This window comes from Alexandromys fortis, unplaced genomic scaffold, assembly GCF_014885135.2.
Source record: "Alexandromys fortis isolate MF-2015 unplaced genomic scaffold, M_Fortis_MF-2015_v1.1 scaffold_12, whole genome shotgun sequence".
Taxonomy (NCBI): domain Eukaryota; kingdom Metazoa; phylum Chordata; class Mammalia; order Rodentia; family Cricetidae; genus Alexandromys; species Alexandromys fortis.
Window position 1 is genome coordinate 15,526,535 of NW_026067937.1, and position 17,278 is coordinate 15,543,812.

Genomic DNA, 17,278 nt, shown 5'->3' on the forward strand with positions numbered 1-17,278 from the left:
TATTTAAAATGACAGGAAAGTTCTGGAAGTAGAGGAGACGCTATAAATCTTTCCATGTGTTTAATTGTCACTGAATTGTACACCTAAAGAGGTTAAAATAATTAACTTTGTTATAATTGTGTGTGTGTGTGTGTGTGTGTGTGTGTGTGTGTGTGTGTGTGTGTAAGAACTCATTAGGTAGCGCAGGCTGTCCTGAAACTCACCTGCACAGGACCTGCATAGTAAGGGCCTGTTTCCTACCACACAGTCCTGCGATGGACCTTCGGAAGGTGCGAGCTAGCCTCACCCTCATAGCAAACTTCATGCCTCAGCTGGGATTACAGCCTTGAGTCTCCACACTTAGAGTCACGTCATATATGTGCGTGTGAGTCTTCACACTCAGAGTCATGTCATGCATGCATGTGTGAATCAGCACACTCAAAGTCATGTCATGTATGTGCATGTTACCACGATTAAGGAAACAAACCAAGAAATGAACTAACACCATCTCCCTGATAGTTGAAGTTTTTGAAAATGTCTTGAAAAATCACACCAAGGAACACTAACAACATTCATCAGGGACTTGCCTTCACAGGCCCCTCAGCGACCCCCCAGGGGTTCTCTTAAGCCCCAAGCCTTAGCAGAAAATGAAAGTCCTCACAGATGGCCCCTGCCAATCCTAGAGCTCCAATTCCCTGCAGCCATCATGGCCACACTCAGACCTTTGCTCACTCAGACCCTGGATTCAGGCAGTTATTTCCTGCTCCTTCTGCTGACTGGCTCCAAAGGAACCTCTGGGGGTACTTCAGATGTCCTTAGGAAGCGCTAGACCACTGCCGCCCTCTGGGGATTCCCCGTGTGGCTTACCCTGGCAAGGCTGGTGGCTATGAGGACAGGAATCAGCTCGTTCACAGCCGGACTCTGAACTGTGCCTGGCCAGGGTGCTGCACACAGGATCTGCTGGTGGAGGTTTGGCCATAGCCTGCCATGAGGCTGCTCCCTCTTTAGGGAAGGAGAAGGGAGCCTCGCCCTGCTCTGTCTCTGTCCATATTCTCCCCCAACTACCTAGTACCTGCAGTCTGAAATAGTGGAAGCCACCCCTGAGTGCTAACATTCCCAGGCTAGAGGTGTGTGTGTGTGTGTGTGTGTGTGTGTGTGTGTGTGTGTGAGACCATGCCCACACAAATACTGGGGGCCACGTGAAACAGAAGCGCTGGGAGACAGCCCAGCCCTCAGTAGATAACCCAAGCGGAATCCAGGTGCAGAGTGGCTGAGAACAGAGAGCTCTGTCCCTGCTCGGGTAGTCACAGAATCTCCAGGGGAGAACAGATAGGTTTCCAGGGAGGAAAAGCCGCCCTGAGTGCTGCAGGAGCTAGCACTAACTGCAGGCAGGGTCTGAGGAGATTTGGGAGGGAGAAGACCCGCCTGATGAGAGCCAGCCCCAGCAGGCATGGCAGCTGGACACCAGGCCTGTGGCCTTGGAGGTGAGCCCAAAGGGGGAACAGTTGGGGATAGAGGGAACTCCTCCAAACTGCCACAATTCTGCGAAACAAATGGCTTGTCTCCCCAAGACCTCCCTGCTCCTGAACCACAAGCTCCTTGCAGAGTGAAATTATTTTCCACAAGGATAAAAGAGGTCCACATATCTGGCTGCCGCCCCCCCACCTCCACAGAGGAAGGAAAAAGGAGGGGAAACGCCACAGTGCTTCTAGAATGTTCGCAGCCCATATCGCTCACTTATCAGCAAACACCGACTGGGCTTCTGCTGCTTATCCCTGGCCTTTTTAGGGTCTGGAGAAACAATCTGGAAGCGCATAGACAGAGCTTCACCGTTCCACGACTCCTGGAAGCTTCCCAACGCTGTTCTCATTCTCACCAGCACTTCACAATGCAGGCCCCACTCCAGCTGTTAGGCACCTATGCCATGCTGGCCTCACCGGGCACAGGTGAAGAAGCCATGCCTGAAGTCCAGCTCAGGCCTGGAACACTAGCCTACCAGGTGCCAACGTCTAGCCATAGTCGGGCCTCCCAAGGCATGGATGAAGACTCCTTTGGGAGCCATGTTTGAAATAGACCCCATCATTCATTTCCACGTCATCTGCAAGAGTTGAGATGACTCTAAGTATAATCAGGTTCGTTGTTGAAAAGGATGCTTTGTAGGTTCTTAGTGTTGTGGCTACCAGGACCATGTTCGAGCCTTCCTATCTGCCCCAGCCTCATGTGTTCCCCATTGTCTACCAGGTCTCTGGTGAGTCTGCCCATCTCGCAGCATTGTAAAGGGGATGCAGTGAACATGAGAACACAGGAAGCACTCAGTGCAGTGCATTGTCTGGAACACCGAATTGGCCTATGTTACAGCGACTGCAGAGGCCTCTCTTTGTGCCACTGTCGACCTACCCTGAAGGAGGGGAAATAAAGGGGAGGTCCGGGCAAGGAAGGCCTGCTAAACTTTCCCTCTGCAGCAAGTGGCCAGACCTTCTGAGAACAATGCAGTAGGCAGCCAGGCAGGCTCTTGAGGTCTCTAAGGTTTGCTTGGTTCCAGAACTTGGACCAAGTCTTCTAAAACCTTCAGATTGATTGGAGGGGTGGTTTCAGATGTGGGGACCTGTGCTGGAGAGGCGTGTACATGCTTGTCTTGACTGTCATGAGGCAGAGTCCCCTTCTTAACATTTAAGGACTCACTGATCCCAGCTCGGTGCTCAGTTGTGAACTGGATATGGAGGTGGCTGAATGGTGGGGCCAGAGACAGTGCCAGGAAGACTTCTGGACATCAGGGAGGTCCCCATATTCTGGGGGACCTCGAAGTTCCCTTTCGTACCCTAAAATATGATCAGGGTCTGAAGCGGTATAGTGCTTGTCTCACGTATGTGAGACCTGAGTTAATCTCCAACACAGCAATAATAATAAACACTTGGCTCCTTATTAGAACTTTGACATCTGCAGCAATACTCCAGCTCCCTCCAAAAGTGGGTGTCGGCTACTGCCAAGAACTCAGCAATCCAGGATCTATCTACACTGGAGACACATGCCATGCTCACACACTCTCCTGCTCCCTTCCCTCTTAGTCAGCAAGTCCCAAATAGCCGCATCCAACAAATGAAGTCACTAGTGACACTAGAGCGTAAGTGGGCACTGTGCTAAAGGTCATGGTTAATTTCACTGAAATGCCAGCACCTGCAGCCAGATCCCTCACTCTGCACAGAGGGGGAGAAGAGAGTTGAGAAGGGTCTTTGTATGCCTTATCTCCCTCGCCTTACTGGAGCCCAGGTAGGGAGAGGTGGTGGCTTCTGACTAACTCTATACACAGTGGCATCATCTCCCCTTGAGTCTGTGAGCCAGTCCAAGGGAGGCTTTCCCAGTCCAGCACTGTGCCAGGGAAAAGGAACTGGAGGTTGCTTGTCTGCCTCTGGCCCTGAAAGCAGAGGCAGGGTGCAGCACTTCTCAGGCCTCCCAGGGCCTGGCTAGGTGACAGACCGCTTGATGAGCCACAAGTGAGTGGAATCAGGCATCCTAGGCCCCGGTCTGTGAGACAGAACATCCAGCCAGTAGAGGACTGCCATTTCTTCCAACATAGGGCAGGACACCATAGGGATAATCAAGACCCACTTAAGTCTGTGTTGGGGGACAATGGTTCCTGAGCACCATCAGGGTCCCCCAAACTGGGTAGACAGTCATGTAAGAGAAGGAGAGGTGGGTCCTTTGCCTAGGGGTACCCATGCAATGTGGTGTCTGTACCTCCACGCAAGAACAGCAGGTGACCCAAGCAGAGTGTCTCCAGATCCCACTGTCTCTCCACTCAATGGTAAGAGGAGTTCCTGCCCTCCCTACAACCTGGGTTGGTGGGGGCTTATCTCCTGGGCCCTACTCATCTAATAAAGGTAGTCTGAAAACTACATCAGGATGGTGCCAGGAGAGCTTGCCACACAATCAAAATGGACATACCAGCCCCTGGAGCCGGGGACAAGGGGCAAGGGGGACAAGTCTCGCTGCACTGCAGGTGGGCTCATCTGGGACGCCAGGACTCGCTGGAGACCTGCCACCTGGAGATTCTGCTAGGCAGCCAAAAGGGAGGTTTGAAGCCAGAAACATATAGCTGCTTAGCCTCCCTCAGGCACGGCCCTCTGAAGGCGAGGCTTGGTTGTGCACAGGCTAGGAGGGGCTTTCAGAGCCACACTCTTGCACACATAGGTTCTCATGCCGGGGTAATGAAATGGCCCCAGTCGTGTGCATTTTTCATATAGAAGTGCACAAAAATTAATACACACAATTTTATAGCCTGACTCACTCAGAAGGAGGAAGAGGACAGAGTAACTATGGGTGGGATGCATGCCAGCGAGAGAGAGAGAGAGAGAGAGAGAGAGAGAGAGAGAGAGAGAGAGAGAGAGAAACAGACAGACAGAAACAGACTTTTATGGGAGGGGGAGCAAGAGAGTCAGAGAGCAAGCGCTACAGGTCCTGGCATACTTTGACAGATGCACCCAACTTTCTGAATAAAACACCGATTCTCCATTCATCCTTACAGCCAAGCCAAGCTCTGGACACACACTAGAAGGGATTAAGCTCCAGCCACAGAAGGCCCACATTCTCTTGGTTCACCAAACCCTTATTGCTCTTGGTAGGAATTGGAAAGTATAGAGTCAGGGAATGCAAATGGACCATCAGATCGGGGAGACACCGGAAACAATGCTTCCTTGGCTTGAGTCTGGTGCCCTGTGAGCACCAAGGAACAGTAGCTTACCTTTTCTCATATTTAAAGCCCCGTGAGGAGTCCCAACCTCTCATCCAGCCCCACCTTCTAGGACTGTCAGCGGACTGTCAGCGTGCTCTACGTCCTGAACTGCTCACCATTCTGCTTCCAGGGAAGACATTTCTGCCCGCTTATCTGGACCCCTCCCAGACCAAATCCTGTGGGAGTGGGAAAGCAGAGGAGGGGACCCGGACTAGCACCCTCACAGACCCTCTCAGACAGGAGGTCAGGAGCGGAGGCGACCATGGAATAGAGACCTTGGAGATCAGTTTGCCCACGGACTCAAACCATCCGCGGACTAGTGGCTGGCTCTTCTGGATCGCGCTCTTGGTAGCGCAGGGTAGCCGGTACAGTCTTCTAGAAAGTGCAAGGGCTCCCAGTTCAGGACAAGAATTTCGCCGTCCCCTACCCCCAGAGTATCCGCTTTAAGAATTCCTTCCAACGAATTCAGGGTGTAAGTCAATGGTGACCCCGTGTTTAAGCGCTAAAAACCACCAGCTCGGCGTCCGGAGTCCGGCTTCCTTCCCTGTTCCGAACGCGGCGGCCAGTAACGGGATCTTAGCTAGTTACCGTGAGGTTGATTCCTAAGCTCAAGTGCTGTAGCAAGGAAAGGTAGGTATCTTGGCAGTCGGTGACACCTCTCACCCTCATCTCCTGGAGATTCCTCTTCTCCGGGAGTTTCCTGTGCGCCCGGCTGCCTCTCAAGTAGAATCTGAAGCTGAGGCTGGGCGGGTTGCTGTATCACCCCCGCTGCCACTCGCTCCTCGGAGCGACCTTTTGCAAATATCTCAACTCGGGCTCAACTTTTTCCCCCCTCCCGCTCTTTATCTTCCTTGGTGCTGGAGGTTGGAGTGAGTTTGTGTATGATGAAGAAAAGAGTCTTAGCTTTCAGAATGTGCTGGGGACAGAGGGAAAGACTCTAACACGCTGGGGTACCCGAAGCACTGTCCTGAAGGCACAGGAGGCGTCTGAACCAGACTTAGTATTTTACTAGCCATTCTGGGGCTTCCCGTTTCCCTGCCGCCCCAGGCTACTCCACACCTCTAAAAGATTAACTAACAGAATCACCTTTAATGGCGATGTGGGTGTCACTCATTTGCACAATTATACCAGAGAAGTGTGGTCCCTGGGGGCCATTGGTAATTGGTCTCAGAGACGGTGGTTAAAAGGCTGAACTAGATTGAGGGAGCCGGGCGCTTCTCTCAAGGGGTCTTGTTTGGAAGAAAAACCAACTCCCACTTGTCTACTGGTGCTGAGCTGGTGGCTTTTAGCGCTTAAACACGGGTCACCATTGACTTACATCCTGAATTCGTTGGAAGGAATTGTCACCTAGCTGTAGCTTGAGTCCAAGCACTGGTGTGGTTTCCTGGTCTGATGACCATCCTTAACTCCTCAATGAGGGGACCACACAGTCTCAAACTATGCCTAGAGAGGCCCATAGTTGTCCCTGAATGTGGAAGTGGCACCCTGAAGCCGATGTTTGGTCACAAGACTGAGTGAGCAGTCACCGTCCCACCCAAACCTGGAACCGTGCTTAAGTTCTCTGGCTTCCTGAGGGAAGACGCTTCGGGACAAAGGACGCTGGAGCACCAAGGCCCTAAGATCTTTTTTCCAGAATTTTCAGTTTTTCCTAAGTACCTTCCTACTCACACTACCTGTGTATTAGTGTGCTCTTGGCCGCCGCGCCACCTCCGTGTGCGCATTCCTGGCCGGCAAGCCGCTGGAGGCTTACGCAGTTAGCTTTCTTGTCTTGTCCCTGCCTGCTGCCTGGGGTACCCGGAGGTCCAAGGAGTCAGCAGACAAACCCCAACCCTGGTCAAACCTCTCTTCCCTCTCAGTTGTTACAGAAGTTTTTCAGCCACAGAAGCAACTCCCCGCGCTCTCGAACTGAATCAAGACCTTCTCCATGAAAAGCCTGTCCAAGTGCCGCTGGAAACCAAAGCGCTTCGGGATGTTAGCAAGATTTAATACTGGTATAATAATTTGTTTTCCTCCGCGTCCGGAACCTTAGGGGCAACTGAATGCTCTGAAGGCTCCAGGAGAGCCTGAGAGAGGTTCTAGGCTAAGCTGGTTTGTAGCCTTGTGTTAGGGTCAGGACTGAGCAAGCGTATAGGAGTTACAAGGTCATCCTTGTCATACTGCCCTCAGAAACAAGATGGGGTCCCCGGTGCTTCGAATTCTTTTCTGAAATTTCCTTAATTCACAAAATTTTTTATTTTCCTCAAATTTTTTCGTGCACATATTCAAGACACAGGACCATGACTTGAGCAAGTTTCTAACCATTTTCCCGACTTTTCCATGTAAGACTTTGAACCTATGTGTAAATTAGAGAAAAATGTATGCCAAGTTGATTGATTTCAAAATAATATTAAACTTTTAATACACGCTTTCTGACTCTGTTTAAGAACGCGTCTTTGGGGCTGGCTTGTTGGAGAAGACTAGGTTGGGGGCTAGGGAAATGAACAAAGTAAAAAAATTAAAAGCTATTTTTTCCCAACCTTTCCTCTAAAACTGGCAGGGGATCTTTGCCTTCACTGAGGGATTTAATCCTCTCTGACTGGCCTGGGGACTACTTAAGGTTGCTCTGCCAGCTCCTTCAGCCCCCACTCTCCACTTTCTGGGGAGGAGGATTTACAAAAGATCCCGATTGATTCCTTGACTAAATTGAGTAAGAGTCACCTTGTGTGCATTGTGTCTATACTAAGGAGGGGGAGGCAGAGAAATACCCCCAGAGTTTAACATTTCGTCTAATTCAAAAAATCAGAACACGGCCCTCGGTGGCGCCACTCGGGCTCCAGCCAGGCCGGAGCGCCCTGAGACTTGGGCGCCGAGGGCGCTGCATTCCAGATGGGCCGTGGAGGTCCCAAATTGCTCTCAACGAAAACCTGCGTGCACCGAATCGAAAGCGAAAGAGGAGGTGGCAGGGCTGTTCCCAGTGAAGCCGCACCCTCAGAGGTACCGGCAAGGTTGCGCAAGGCCGCGGGGAGGATTGCGGAGCTGAACGCCAGTCCTGGTTTTTCCTAGCTCTCGCCCAGCCGCCCTGACCAAAAAACCGCAGTGAGCCTGGTGGGGTCTAGATCGCAGTGGGCGAGGGCTCCTTCGAGGGGCCCTTTCATAAAAACGCGAATGACCCAGGAGACAACAGAGTGACACTGAGCTTTGCCCTTTTTAGTAGAGATGAGGAAACTGAGGTCGGGACCCAGTAAGGCCGCCTAAATCACAAGGGAATCTTAATCTCCCTTTACCTCCAGTTCTAGAGTCTCAGAAGACTATGGCCGGCACTCTCTCAGCTCTGTGTAAGCATAGCCTCCAGGCCTGCACTTTCCTCCCGAGGGACCTCTAGGTAACATGGAGGCTGAAGTCGCGGAGACTCCCCTCCACTCAGAACTGCTTTGAGGTCTGGACTCCTATAAACTCACAGAAGTTGCAAAGACTGATCGGTCTGGGCTTGAGGATCCAGTCATCAAGGCAAGGCCTATTCCTATACCCAAGTTCCCGAGAACACCTCAGTTTTTTTTAAATTTTTTCTTCTGGTGCCCCAACCTCCTGACTTAAACCTCATAAACGGTGTTAGGGAATTGGTTTCCTGGTTTCTCAGCTCGCTGGTAGATTAGAGCACCAACTCCACAGACCTTCTCCCCGTTGCTTCCTGACCGGCTTGGCCCTTGTTTCTGCTTCCCAATGCTTAGTGTCTACATCTTGGACTCGGTGTGCCTCATCCTATGTAGATCTGAAATCTCCAGGGAAAGAGAGGGGACAGGGACAGTGATTTGGCCTTCCTTGGTTGTTTCCTGGAGGGATCGCCTCCATTTCAGGCAGCAACGCAGTGGTATCTTGGCAGGTTCCTGCTATCCTTGCCCCAGACTGCCCTTTATGACTTTGTCCCAGCAAGGGCAGGAGCATGCCTTGTCCTCAGAGTTGGGGGACCCAGCAGCATGGAAATGAAGGGGATAGAAGTGGATAGGAGGAAGGCTGCGTGTGTGTGTGTGTGTGGGGGGGGTCCAGCTTTTACGATCTCTCCTTTACTGCCCTGGTATCAAGGAGGAAATGGGAATTGAGCGGAGTTACTCACTCTGGGGTCACTCTGTGTGTTAGGGGCAGTTCCAGGTCAAATGGCTGCTCCTTTCCTTGGCCACAATGGCTAAAGCTGGTGATATAGTGGCCAGTCAGTCCTGAAGATCCCCAGAGGACAGGCAGAGGCCTAACCTCTTTCTTTACCGTAGGGGCCTGAGGGCATCTTTCTCACCAGGAGTCAGAGAGCAGTTTGACTCTTCTTGACGAGTACCTCAGCTTCCTCAGAGACTAGCCAAAGGATGTATTTAAACTATGAAAACGCAGTGCAGTTGGGGAGAGATTAGCTGAGCCCCCTGGCTTTGAACAGTAGATTTTTGCAAGTGAGTCTGCCATCTGCTCTCACCTGGTAGTCACCGGTGACAGGGCCTGGCTTCTGGAGCTGGGCATGGAAGGAGCACCTGTGTCATTCCAGCCAGAAGAGGAGAGGTGGCAGCCCTGGGGAAAGGCCACCAGCTCTGTCTAGATCTGCTTTGAGTTCCATTCTGTCAGTTTGAGGGTTTGTAGCTTTTTTGAAGCCACATGAGTGGCATTTGGTGTGTGCCATGCTGGCACATAAAGAAGTGTGTGTGTGTGTGTGTGTGTGTGTAGAATTCAAGTTTAGGTAAATGTCCACAGTACCCCAGAAGTTTGTTCCAGTCTTGTCTGTGATTGAGCTCAACGTGAGGAAGTGTGTGTGTGTGTGTGTGTGTGTGTGTGTGTGTGTGTGTGGAATTCAAGTTTAGGTAAATGTCCACAGTACCCCAGAAGTTTGTTCCAGTCCTATCTGTGATTGAGCTCAACGTGAGGAAGTGTGTGTGTGCACACATACTAAAATTTGTGCTATTTTCCTGAGATTATTCTGTTCATCAAGACCTCCACATGTCCCACCTCTGTCCCCAGGCTTAGTGCTCTGTATCCTACCTGGCAGGCAGAGTCATTGCTCTGTAAGAATCAGCCCGCCAGTCTCACTAGGGCCTAACCTAAAGACAAAGGCCTGTGAGAAGGTTCTTTCTCTCTTCTTTGCGTTTGGAGTTTGCTATAAAAAAAAGGAGAAAGTTTGGGGGTTTGGGTGACTTTCTTTCCTAACTCACTTGACCAATGGTGGTGGAGCACCGAGGACCCAGGCCGCAACCCTGCAGCCACGTTCAAGGGGGCTTGGAGGTCATTCAGGCCTTCTCAATCAGGTGCCTTGTGGTCCCAAATTGGGACCCGGGTTCTTCCTTCTTTCCGCGGTCCTGTGCTGGTTGTATTTTAGAACTACTGTTTTCCCACCCAATGGGTCCTAAACCGTGCCCCTCCCCACATGCCGGCTACTTCCAGACATCTCAGACTAGCAGGCTGCAGTTCCCTAGGCGATCCGCTTTCTGGACCAGGACTCAGGTTTTCTGATGCACCAGGTAATCCGGACCCAGGTCCGCAAGAGCGTCGCAGGCGACACAGTGCCGTGGCTTCTAGCGAAGGCTTGGGGGACTGCGCTCAGGACTTCCCCGCGCGCTGGGCACCTGCGGCTTCTTACCTCCCGCGCAGGGCGCTGAGCCGCGAAGCCAGCGCCCAGCGACTCCGTAGCGGAGCGGAGCGGCGCGCTAATTCTCAGCGAAAGAAACTTCTAGCAGCTTCCCGCCGGGAACCCGGACGAAGCATCCACTTCAAATCCGGCCCCGAGGGACAGAGTAAAGCGGGACATTAAGACGAACAGAGGAGAAACCCAGGAAGCGACTCCAGCGAGGGGAACATCTACAGCGCTCGAGCTCGGGCCGGGGCTGGAGAAGCAGCGGGATGCAGAGACGCTCTCAAAGCGCCTGTTCCATCTGGGCTCGATCCGGAGTTTCTCCAGCCTCCACCTCCAGCCTCCCAACAGCCCAACGGGTTTGGGGGGGGGTAGCAAAATCTCGGACCTCAGGATCCCCGCGCCCGACTCCCGCACGTGCACTCACCGTAGCATGGGACCTGCAAGGCCGCGTTGTGACCACCACTGCCTTCCTGAAGCTTGAGGCTGCCGTCCGGGGGTGTTTTACAGGCGCCCCGCTGCAAGTAAAGATGCGCTGGGGGCGCGGGCGGAGCAGGCGGCGGCTGCGGGGTGGGTGGCTGCGGCTGGAACTTGTTAAAGGAGCCCCGCGCCCCGGCGCTGCTCTCCAGCGGTGCCGCCAGGTCCTGCTGCCCCGCGCCGTAGCGGGCCCGGCTTTTGGCGTCCCCAAATCCCTGTCCTTTGGCAGCGGCCGACAAAAAAGTTGTACCGAACTTGTCGCCTCCTGGGAATCCCCTAAAAGGCGAGGAACCTTCCCGGCTCTGCGAAACCGGGCTGTAGTAGGAGTCCATGGCAGCGGCCGGCGACTCGCAGTAAGAGACGCAAGTCTCAGCGTTCATGCCTGGCCTGCGCTGGCGACGGGCGGGGGCGCCGGCGAGGGCACGAGGACGCCACCGCGCGCCTAGGCTGGGAGGTGGGGAGGCGAGGAGGCTGTGGCAGTGCTCCGTGCCCGGCCTGCTGGCTGCTTCTCTCTCCTCTCTCTCTCCTCTCTCTCTCTCTCTCTCTCTCTCTCTCTCTCTCTCTCTCTCTCTCTCTCTCTCTCTCTCTCTCTCTCTCTCTCTCTCTCTCTCTCTCTCTCTCTCTCTCTCTCTCTCTCTCTCTCTCTCTCTCTGCCTGTCGCTCTCCTCTCTTTCTCTGCCCTCCTCTCTCTTTCTCCACCCCCACCTCGCTCCGAGCAGCTGGCCCAGAGAAAGAACCAAGAGCTGTAAAAAGATTCGGATGCTTCGGAAAGCTCTCCAGATCTCCCAAACCCTCTTAAGGTTTTGAAGCAGAAAAAAAAGTGATTTTTTTTTTCACTTGACTCGCTCCTTCCTGCTCCCCTCCTTCCTCTCCTTCTCTGCCAGAGCTCCTTCCTCCCTCCGCAGCCCCTCCTTTCCACTCACTAGAGATGCCACTCACTAGCTAGAGGCTATTCGACCTGGAGAAGCCTAGGGGCCTTTGAATTTTAGGCTAGGGTGGGGAGATATAGCGACCCCCAGAGCTCCTGAAGCTAGACTGAGAATTGACCCACGGTCTCAACCGCGCTAGAGCCTAGAGTAAGGAGAATCAAAATTTTATTGACAGGTTAAAAGAACTGTAAGAGATTTTGACTTTCTGAGTCAGATGGGGCGCTGGCCTGGCAAATCTTCTGAATGCTTCTTGGTGAACTTGGCCTGCCAGGACCTTAGCCTGGGTTTTTAATCTGCCTCCCCATTCCAGATTGTTCCCAGTAATTCACACACAACGGATCTCATAGTGGTCAGGAGATTCCACTTTTTACATCTTAACTATTTCCCTGCCCTGTAAGGGCTCCCTTCAGCTCTGGGCTCCGGTGCTGTGGGGTCTGTGCTTGCTCATTCACTTGAGGGATCCTAGACTGGCCTGGCTGGAGGCTCCCAGCTCCTCCAACCTCTTGCACACCCGTGGAGGCAGTCCTACGAAGCCAGGCCAGGAGTGGACCTTTAAGAGGCATCCTTCCTGCTCAGCCTTGCAGAGTAGCTGTGTCTGTCTTCTGTGGGGGTGGGGTGGGGTGGGGTGGGGAGTGAAGTCAGTGTCTCTCTTCGCTGTGCCCACCCTCTCACTTTCATTGCAAAACAAAAGGCTCAAATTTTGTTGATTTTGAATCTAGGTCTCACTGGTTAGCTCAGGCTGGCCTGGAACTCAGGATCCCGTTTCTGCCCCAAGAGTGCTGGGATGGGATGACAGGCGTGCGTAACCACGCCATGGCATGGATTTATGTGAGCACTTGGATCTGCACATAGCAAAGGGAAGGAACTTCCACAGCCTGTCCAGCGTTAGTTGTGCCTCACAATCAGCAGAGAGAGATTGGATGCTCTCATTTTCCAGTGGGCAAACTTGAAGCTCAGAGAGCTGCAGACACATGGCCCAAATCACACAGTGAGAAAGAGCACTGAGAAGCTGACATGTCCTCCTTGGATCCCAGGCAGAAACTAGTCTCTCCATAGACTTGGGAAGTTGAAGCAAATGTCACCAATGGAGACCTCAAAAGTGAACCCCCTTCCAGCGGCAGAATTCTAGAGCATCCCTCCTGAAACTACAGGGGAAATCTGGCCTGGAAGACTTGCCTCAAGGGGAGCCTGGAGCGGGCTGGAGCGGGGAGAGCCTGACCGCTCTGAACCAAGGATGGGATGCCTCCTCTTTGCACGCAGAGAAAAAGTTTTGGAGACTTGCGTCTACTACCTCCAACCTCACCTATGCTTGCTCTCACTCCATCCTACCCCTTGTTATCTCTGGTCCTTACTTGATGCAGACTGCACAATCCCACATCTGGTTCTCATTGCTGGTTTACCTTGAAGTGCTCGTTAATAAAGATATTTCTCAGAGCCAGGGGCACTGGACCACTATAGCACCCATCCCCCCACGGCTAGTCAGAAACCCATGTCTGTCTATCTGTCTGTCTGTCTGTCTGTCTGTCTGTCTGTCTGTTTCTCTCTCTCTGGCCAACAGACCTTAACCACCAAAGAGTCTCTTAATGAATGTCGTCAGTTTGGCCTCACACGCCCGTTTTGCTGTGGGTAGACTGGGTCCCTCAGATCCAAATCATTGTTCAGTCTCAAACAGCAAAAGGGTGGATAAACTTGCTACTGCCCTGAAAGCCCCTGTTTGGTCAAAGTTTCCTTCCTGCCTAGAGCTGTGGAGTCTTCCCACCTGAGCATCTCAGGACAGGAGGTTCATCTTCTGTCACTCCTGTGCTTTTGTCTGGCTCACGATTTGGACTTCATCATCCCTGAACCCCATGCCCTGCCAGGAAAGTTTTATACACCCACCCACCTCCTTAGCATTCCAGACCTTAGGGATGCTTGACCACTATTTGTGCTCATGGCTCAAGTAGTTGGTGCTTCCTGGAGAGCAGCCTCCTGGTTCTGGTGCCCCACACATATTTACAGAACGGAGTATTAGATTCGGGGCTGAAAGAGTTTCTCAGCTCCATTCCTTTCAGCCTTCCAGTACAGCAGTGTCTCAGGAACCCGCCATTTCAGGGTCCAGGACAACCAGTTGCTTGCTCATGCCCTCTTCCAAAATCAAGTGTCAAAAATTAATAGCACGGGACTGCTTCTTCTGGGCTGCACTCCCTCTGCTCCAGCTCCAGAACAGTAAGTTCTCTTAAAACAGGGACCAGGCCTGACTCAAGCACCACTGGCCTTGGCATAGCACAAATACTCATAAACTGTGTGTTGAACAAATGACTGAGAGCCTCATGGAGATCACAGAGGTGTAAGGACTCATATTTTGTCCAGGAATTTCAAACAGTAGGAGTGACTGTAGTCCCTGGAGCCGAGAAGCTGCCCTCAGGCATCCAGATGCTGACTGCCATCTTCCCGCTCCTCCTCTCCTATTCCTGGGATAGCTGCCTGCCACAAGTCCCAGCTTTTATCTAGGCCAAAGGGAGCTTCCCAATGTGATGAAAAGGCGCTCTATAAACTGTGGGGAATCTAGGAATCTAGGAATCTGGCTTAGGAGGGGGGAGTTGCAGGAGTTGCAGGAGGAAGTTTTTCAGAATTTTGGACAACGGAAGAACATTTTAGACGTTCAGGTGGCAGTAGGTTTTAAGATGCACAGCCTTGACGTCAATGGCATTACAAATCTTGAATACCGGTTTTTGGTACCCAAACCTCAGATAATCACCTAGCAATACCAGCCAATGCGGGTCACAGGATCCTCTCCATCAACATCTTTGCGGTCCTCGCAGAGCAGATGAGCGATGATTTTGGATTTGAACTTGGGATTCTAGCACCGGAGCTGAACTCCTGTTCTCAACTGCTCATCGTGTGTTCTTAGAGATTTCTGGAGACATAGTGAAGGTAGGCGCCAGGCAGAAACGCCCCGGCTTTCCCACATCCGCAGGACTCTAGGAAATGCTCCATCCAGAGCCCATGAGGTGCAGCAGCGACAACCAGGAGTGCCTCCCCAACCCCCACTCCGTGACTGCCTGTTAGCCTCGCACTGACCCAGTGCATTGACCCGGTGGTGAACAAGGATCTAAGGTGGGTCGCAGACTCCATCATAGCGTTGCTGCAACTCTAGAGGCCACCGCAACTCTCTAGCTCTGGCTCCCGCTGCCGTCCCAAGACCGGCCACAGCTCAGCGATTCTGGGAAGGGGACCGGACAGCAAAACCAGTTTTCTGCGCCTCACGCGGGAGAAGCAGAGCGGCGGAGAGGAGGCTCGGGACAGGTCGGCGCCCGCCTAGCTTAGCAAAGTCCTGGGAACACCGCATTGCCGCCCAGAATCCTGGAACCCGCACTGGGGATGAGATGCTTAGCCTTTTCAGATCTGCTACACAGCACACAAAACTCGTCCGAAAAAGTTCTTGGCACCCTGCTCCCCGCTTGCCTTCTACTGAGCATAACATTGCAGGTCACCCAGGAGAACTAAGGGTAGATTTTCACAGCGCAAGCTGCGGATGCCAGAAGTTCACAAGCTTCTCCTCCCCCCCTTCCCACCCCCCAGCATCGTGGAAGTACATAGCTACACCAAGGGAGGTTCAAAAATGAGCTTGCTCAGATGGCCCCATGATGCACACTTTGCCTGCTCATAGTTTTCTCCACAGTTAACTTTCTGTTCTGAGTGCTCTGTTTATCAAGGGCTTCCCCAAGCTGTTGGGATTCCCTCTGAAGACGCAGCCCAGGTGCACAACGTAACCCCACCTCTTGTCCTCCTGACAGAGCTAGGCTAAGAAAGAGTCATGGACTGAACTAGATCAAGGAACGCCCAAAGCTTGTGAAAAAAAAAAATGGGTCTCCACTCTACCACAGGATCACTATCTTAAATCTTGTTGGTCTCAGAGGAAAGCTGTTGGAAGCAGAATTAAGTTTATGCAGTGGAAGCTTGTCCACACTATGAAAACAACGGCAGTTAGAGCCTCCCTCGGAGAACGTGATTCACCACTGGCCTGGAGGTGTTCAGACTGCAGCCCCCACTGGTTTCTTCTCCCCATGGAAAATGCAGGGCACATACCTCCCAGGCACCTAGGGACAGAAATGAGCTTTCAGATGATTTCCTGGGGTGTTCTGGATAATAGGTGGATCTGTCTTTGCTGTACAACTTGGCTTTAGGAAGGCAGATGGGAACCCAGTTTTCACCCAAAGAGGTGGAAGCCTCAGAAGAAGGGAGGGGGGATATTCTCAGAGAGATCTGAGAGACCCGCATCCTCAGAAGCTCATGTCTCTCTCTTCGGAGCTTGCTGGAGTTTCCAAGAAATTCTTTGCTCCCTGAAGGTTGAGGTCCCCAATTCAGGGCAGAGATGGCCCCCAGGGACAAAGCATAGTTCTTTCTAAACTCCACAGTCCTCTGTCTCCTCAGAGAAAATGTCATATTTCGGTCTTCTCCACAGAGAGGAGCCTGCCCATGCAGCAAGGGCCTGCCCAGCTGACTGCTAGAAAGAGCCTGGCAGGGGTATTCTTTCCCCGAGGTCAAGGGCATTTCATTTTGTCAAGGAGTAGGTTTTAGCAGTTCTCTTGTCTAGAAGGCAAAGTTGCATCTGAGGAGAGGCTGAAGGGTATGTTTGTGACAGTGGGAAGTCCCTGGGAAAGGCAGAATACAGCTTTTTTATTCAAACCAGTTACAATCTCAGCCTCCCTCCCACCCAGGGTTAGTTATATCCCATGTCTATTGCTGATGGGCTATGATATATAAAGTCAGCTAAGTGACCATCTTTGCAGGCTTCGTTTTACCCTCCTGTGCAGTGGAGATGAAACTGGTACCCATCTCAGAACACTGGAAGGGTTAAGTATAACTGAACCCATCTTACTTGACAACTCCACCAACAGCAGTAACTGCTTCTTTCATACCCCAGGGCATAGAACCCTAAAGTGATGAGCTGGGCCTCCTGCTCCTTAAATGCTTGGGAAACAATGGACCCTATTCCTCCTCCTCTTCCACCCGCAGCTCCATCCTGGGTAAGAATTCCAAAGCAAAGAAGAGGGTAAGGGCTGAGGAATTCAAATTCCCGGGATCTGGCCCTTCCTGCCAGTTGGTGCAGGGTGGCGGTAAGGTATGTGTCTTGGGAGGAGGAGGGTCTCTAAAGTCCACCAGCTCCTCAAGCTCCTCAGGCTTGTATTTGAGGCAGTCCCTTGATTATCCCCAAGTACCACTGCCTAGAGGAGTGGAGTGAAGAACTCAGAGACTGTTCCTTGCTTAAAGTCACCCTGCAAGCCAGACACCAGGCTTGGTACCTTATTTTCTATCAAGGGCCTCATAGTCTGGGAGGTAAGGCAGGGGTATGTGTGACCTCAGCTCTCCCTGCTTCCATCCCCCTTCCCATCCCTCCTTCAGTTGCCTGCCCTGGAAGACAAGAGGTCCCCACCCCAGCACCTGTCCTAGGAGGCAGCCAGGTGCACATTCTGATCTAAATAACCCCTAGGCTTGTGACAGAAAAGGACTGGGGTTGTGGTAGAGAGGGCAGGGTCTTGGGGAATGCCGGGAGAAATTCTTGGGTATCCTTAGGAACTGGAGACAGGATAGCAGCAACTGCGC

General features: G+C 52.4%; 2 protein-coding genes across 2 annotated transcripts in view; one reads left to right on the forward strand and one right to left on the reverse strand.

Annotated features, from left to right (window-relative positions):
- The window catches only part of Alx4 (ALX homeobox 4), a 39,864-nt gene extending 28,581 nt beyond the window's left edge, over nt 1–11,283 (reverse strand). The window contains exon 1 of the mRNA XM_050146888.1: nt 10,714–11,283. Coding sequence (XP_050002845.1) covers nt 10,714–11,143 — 430 coding nt within the window. The 5' untranslated portion in view covers nt 11,144–11,283. The remainder of the gene's footprint in view (nt 1–10,713) is intronic.
- Nucleotides 1–17,278, forward strand: part of Cd82 (CD82 molecule) — a 279,488-nt gene that overhangs the window by 37,136 nt on the left and 225,074 nt on the right. The window lies entirely within an intron of this gene.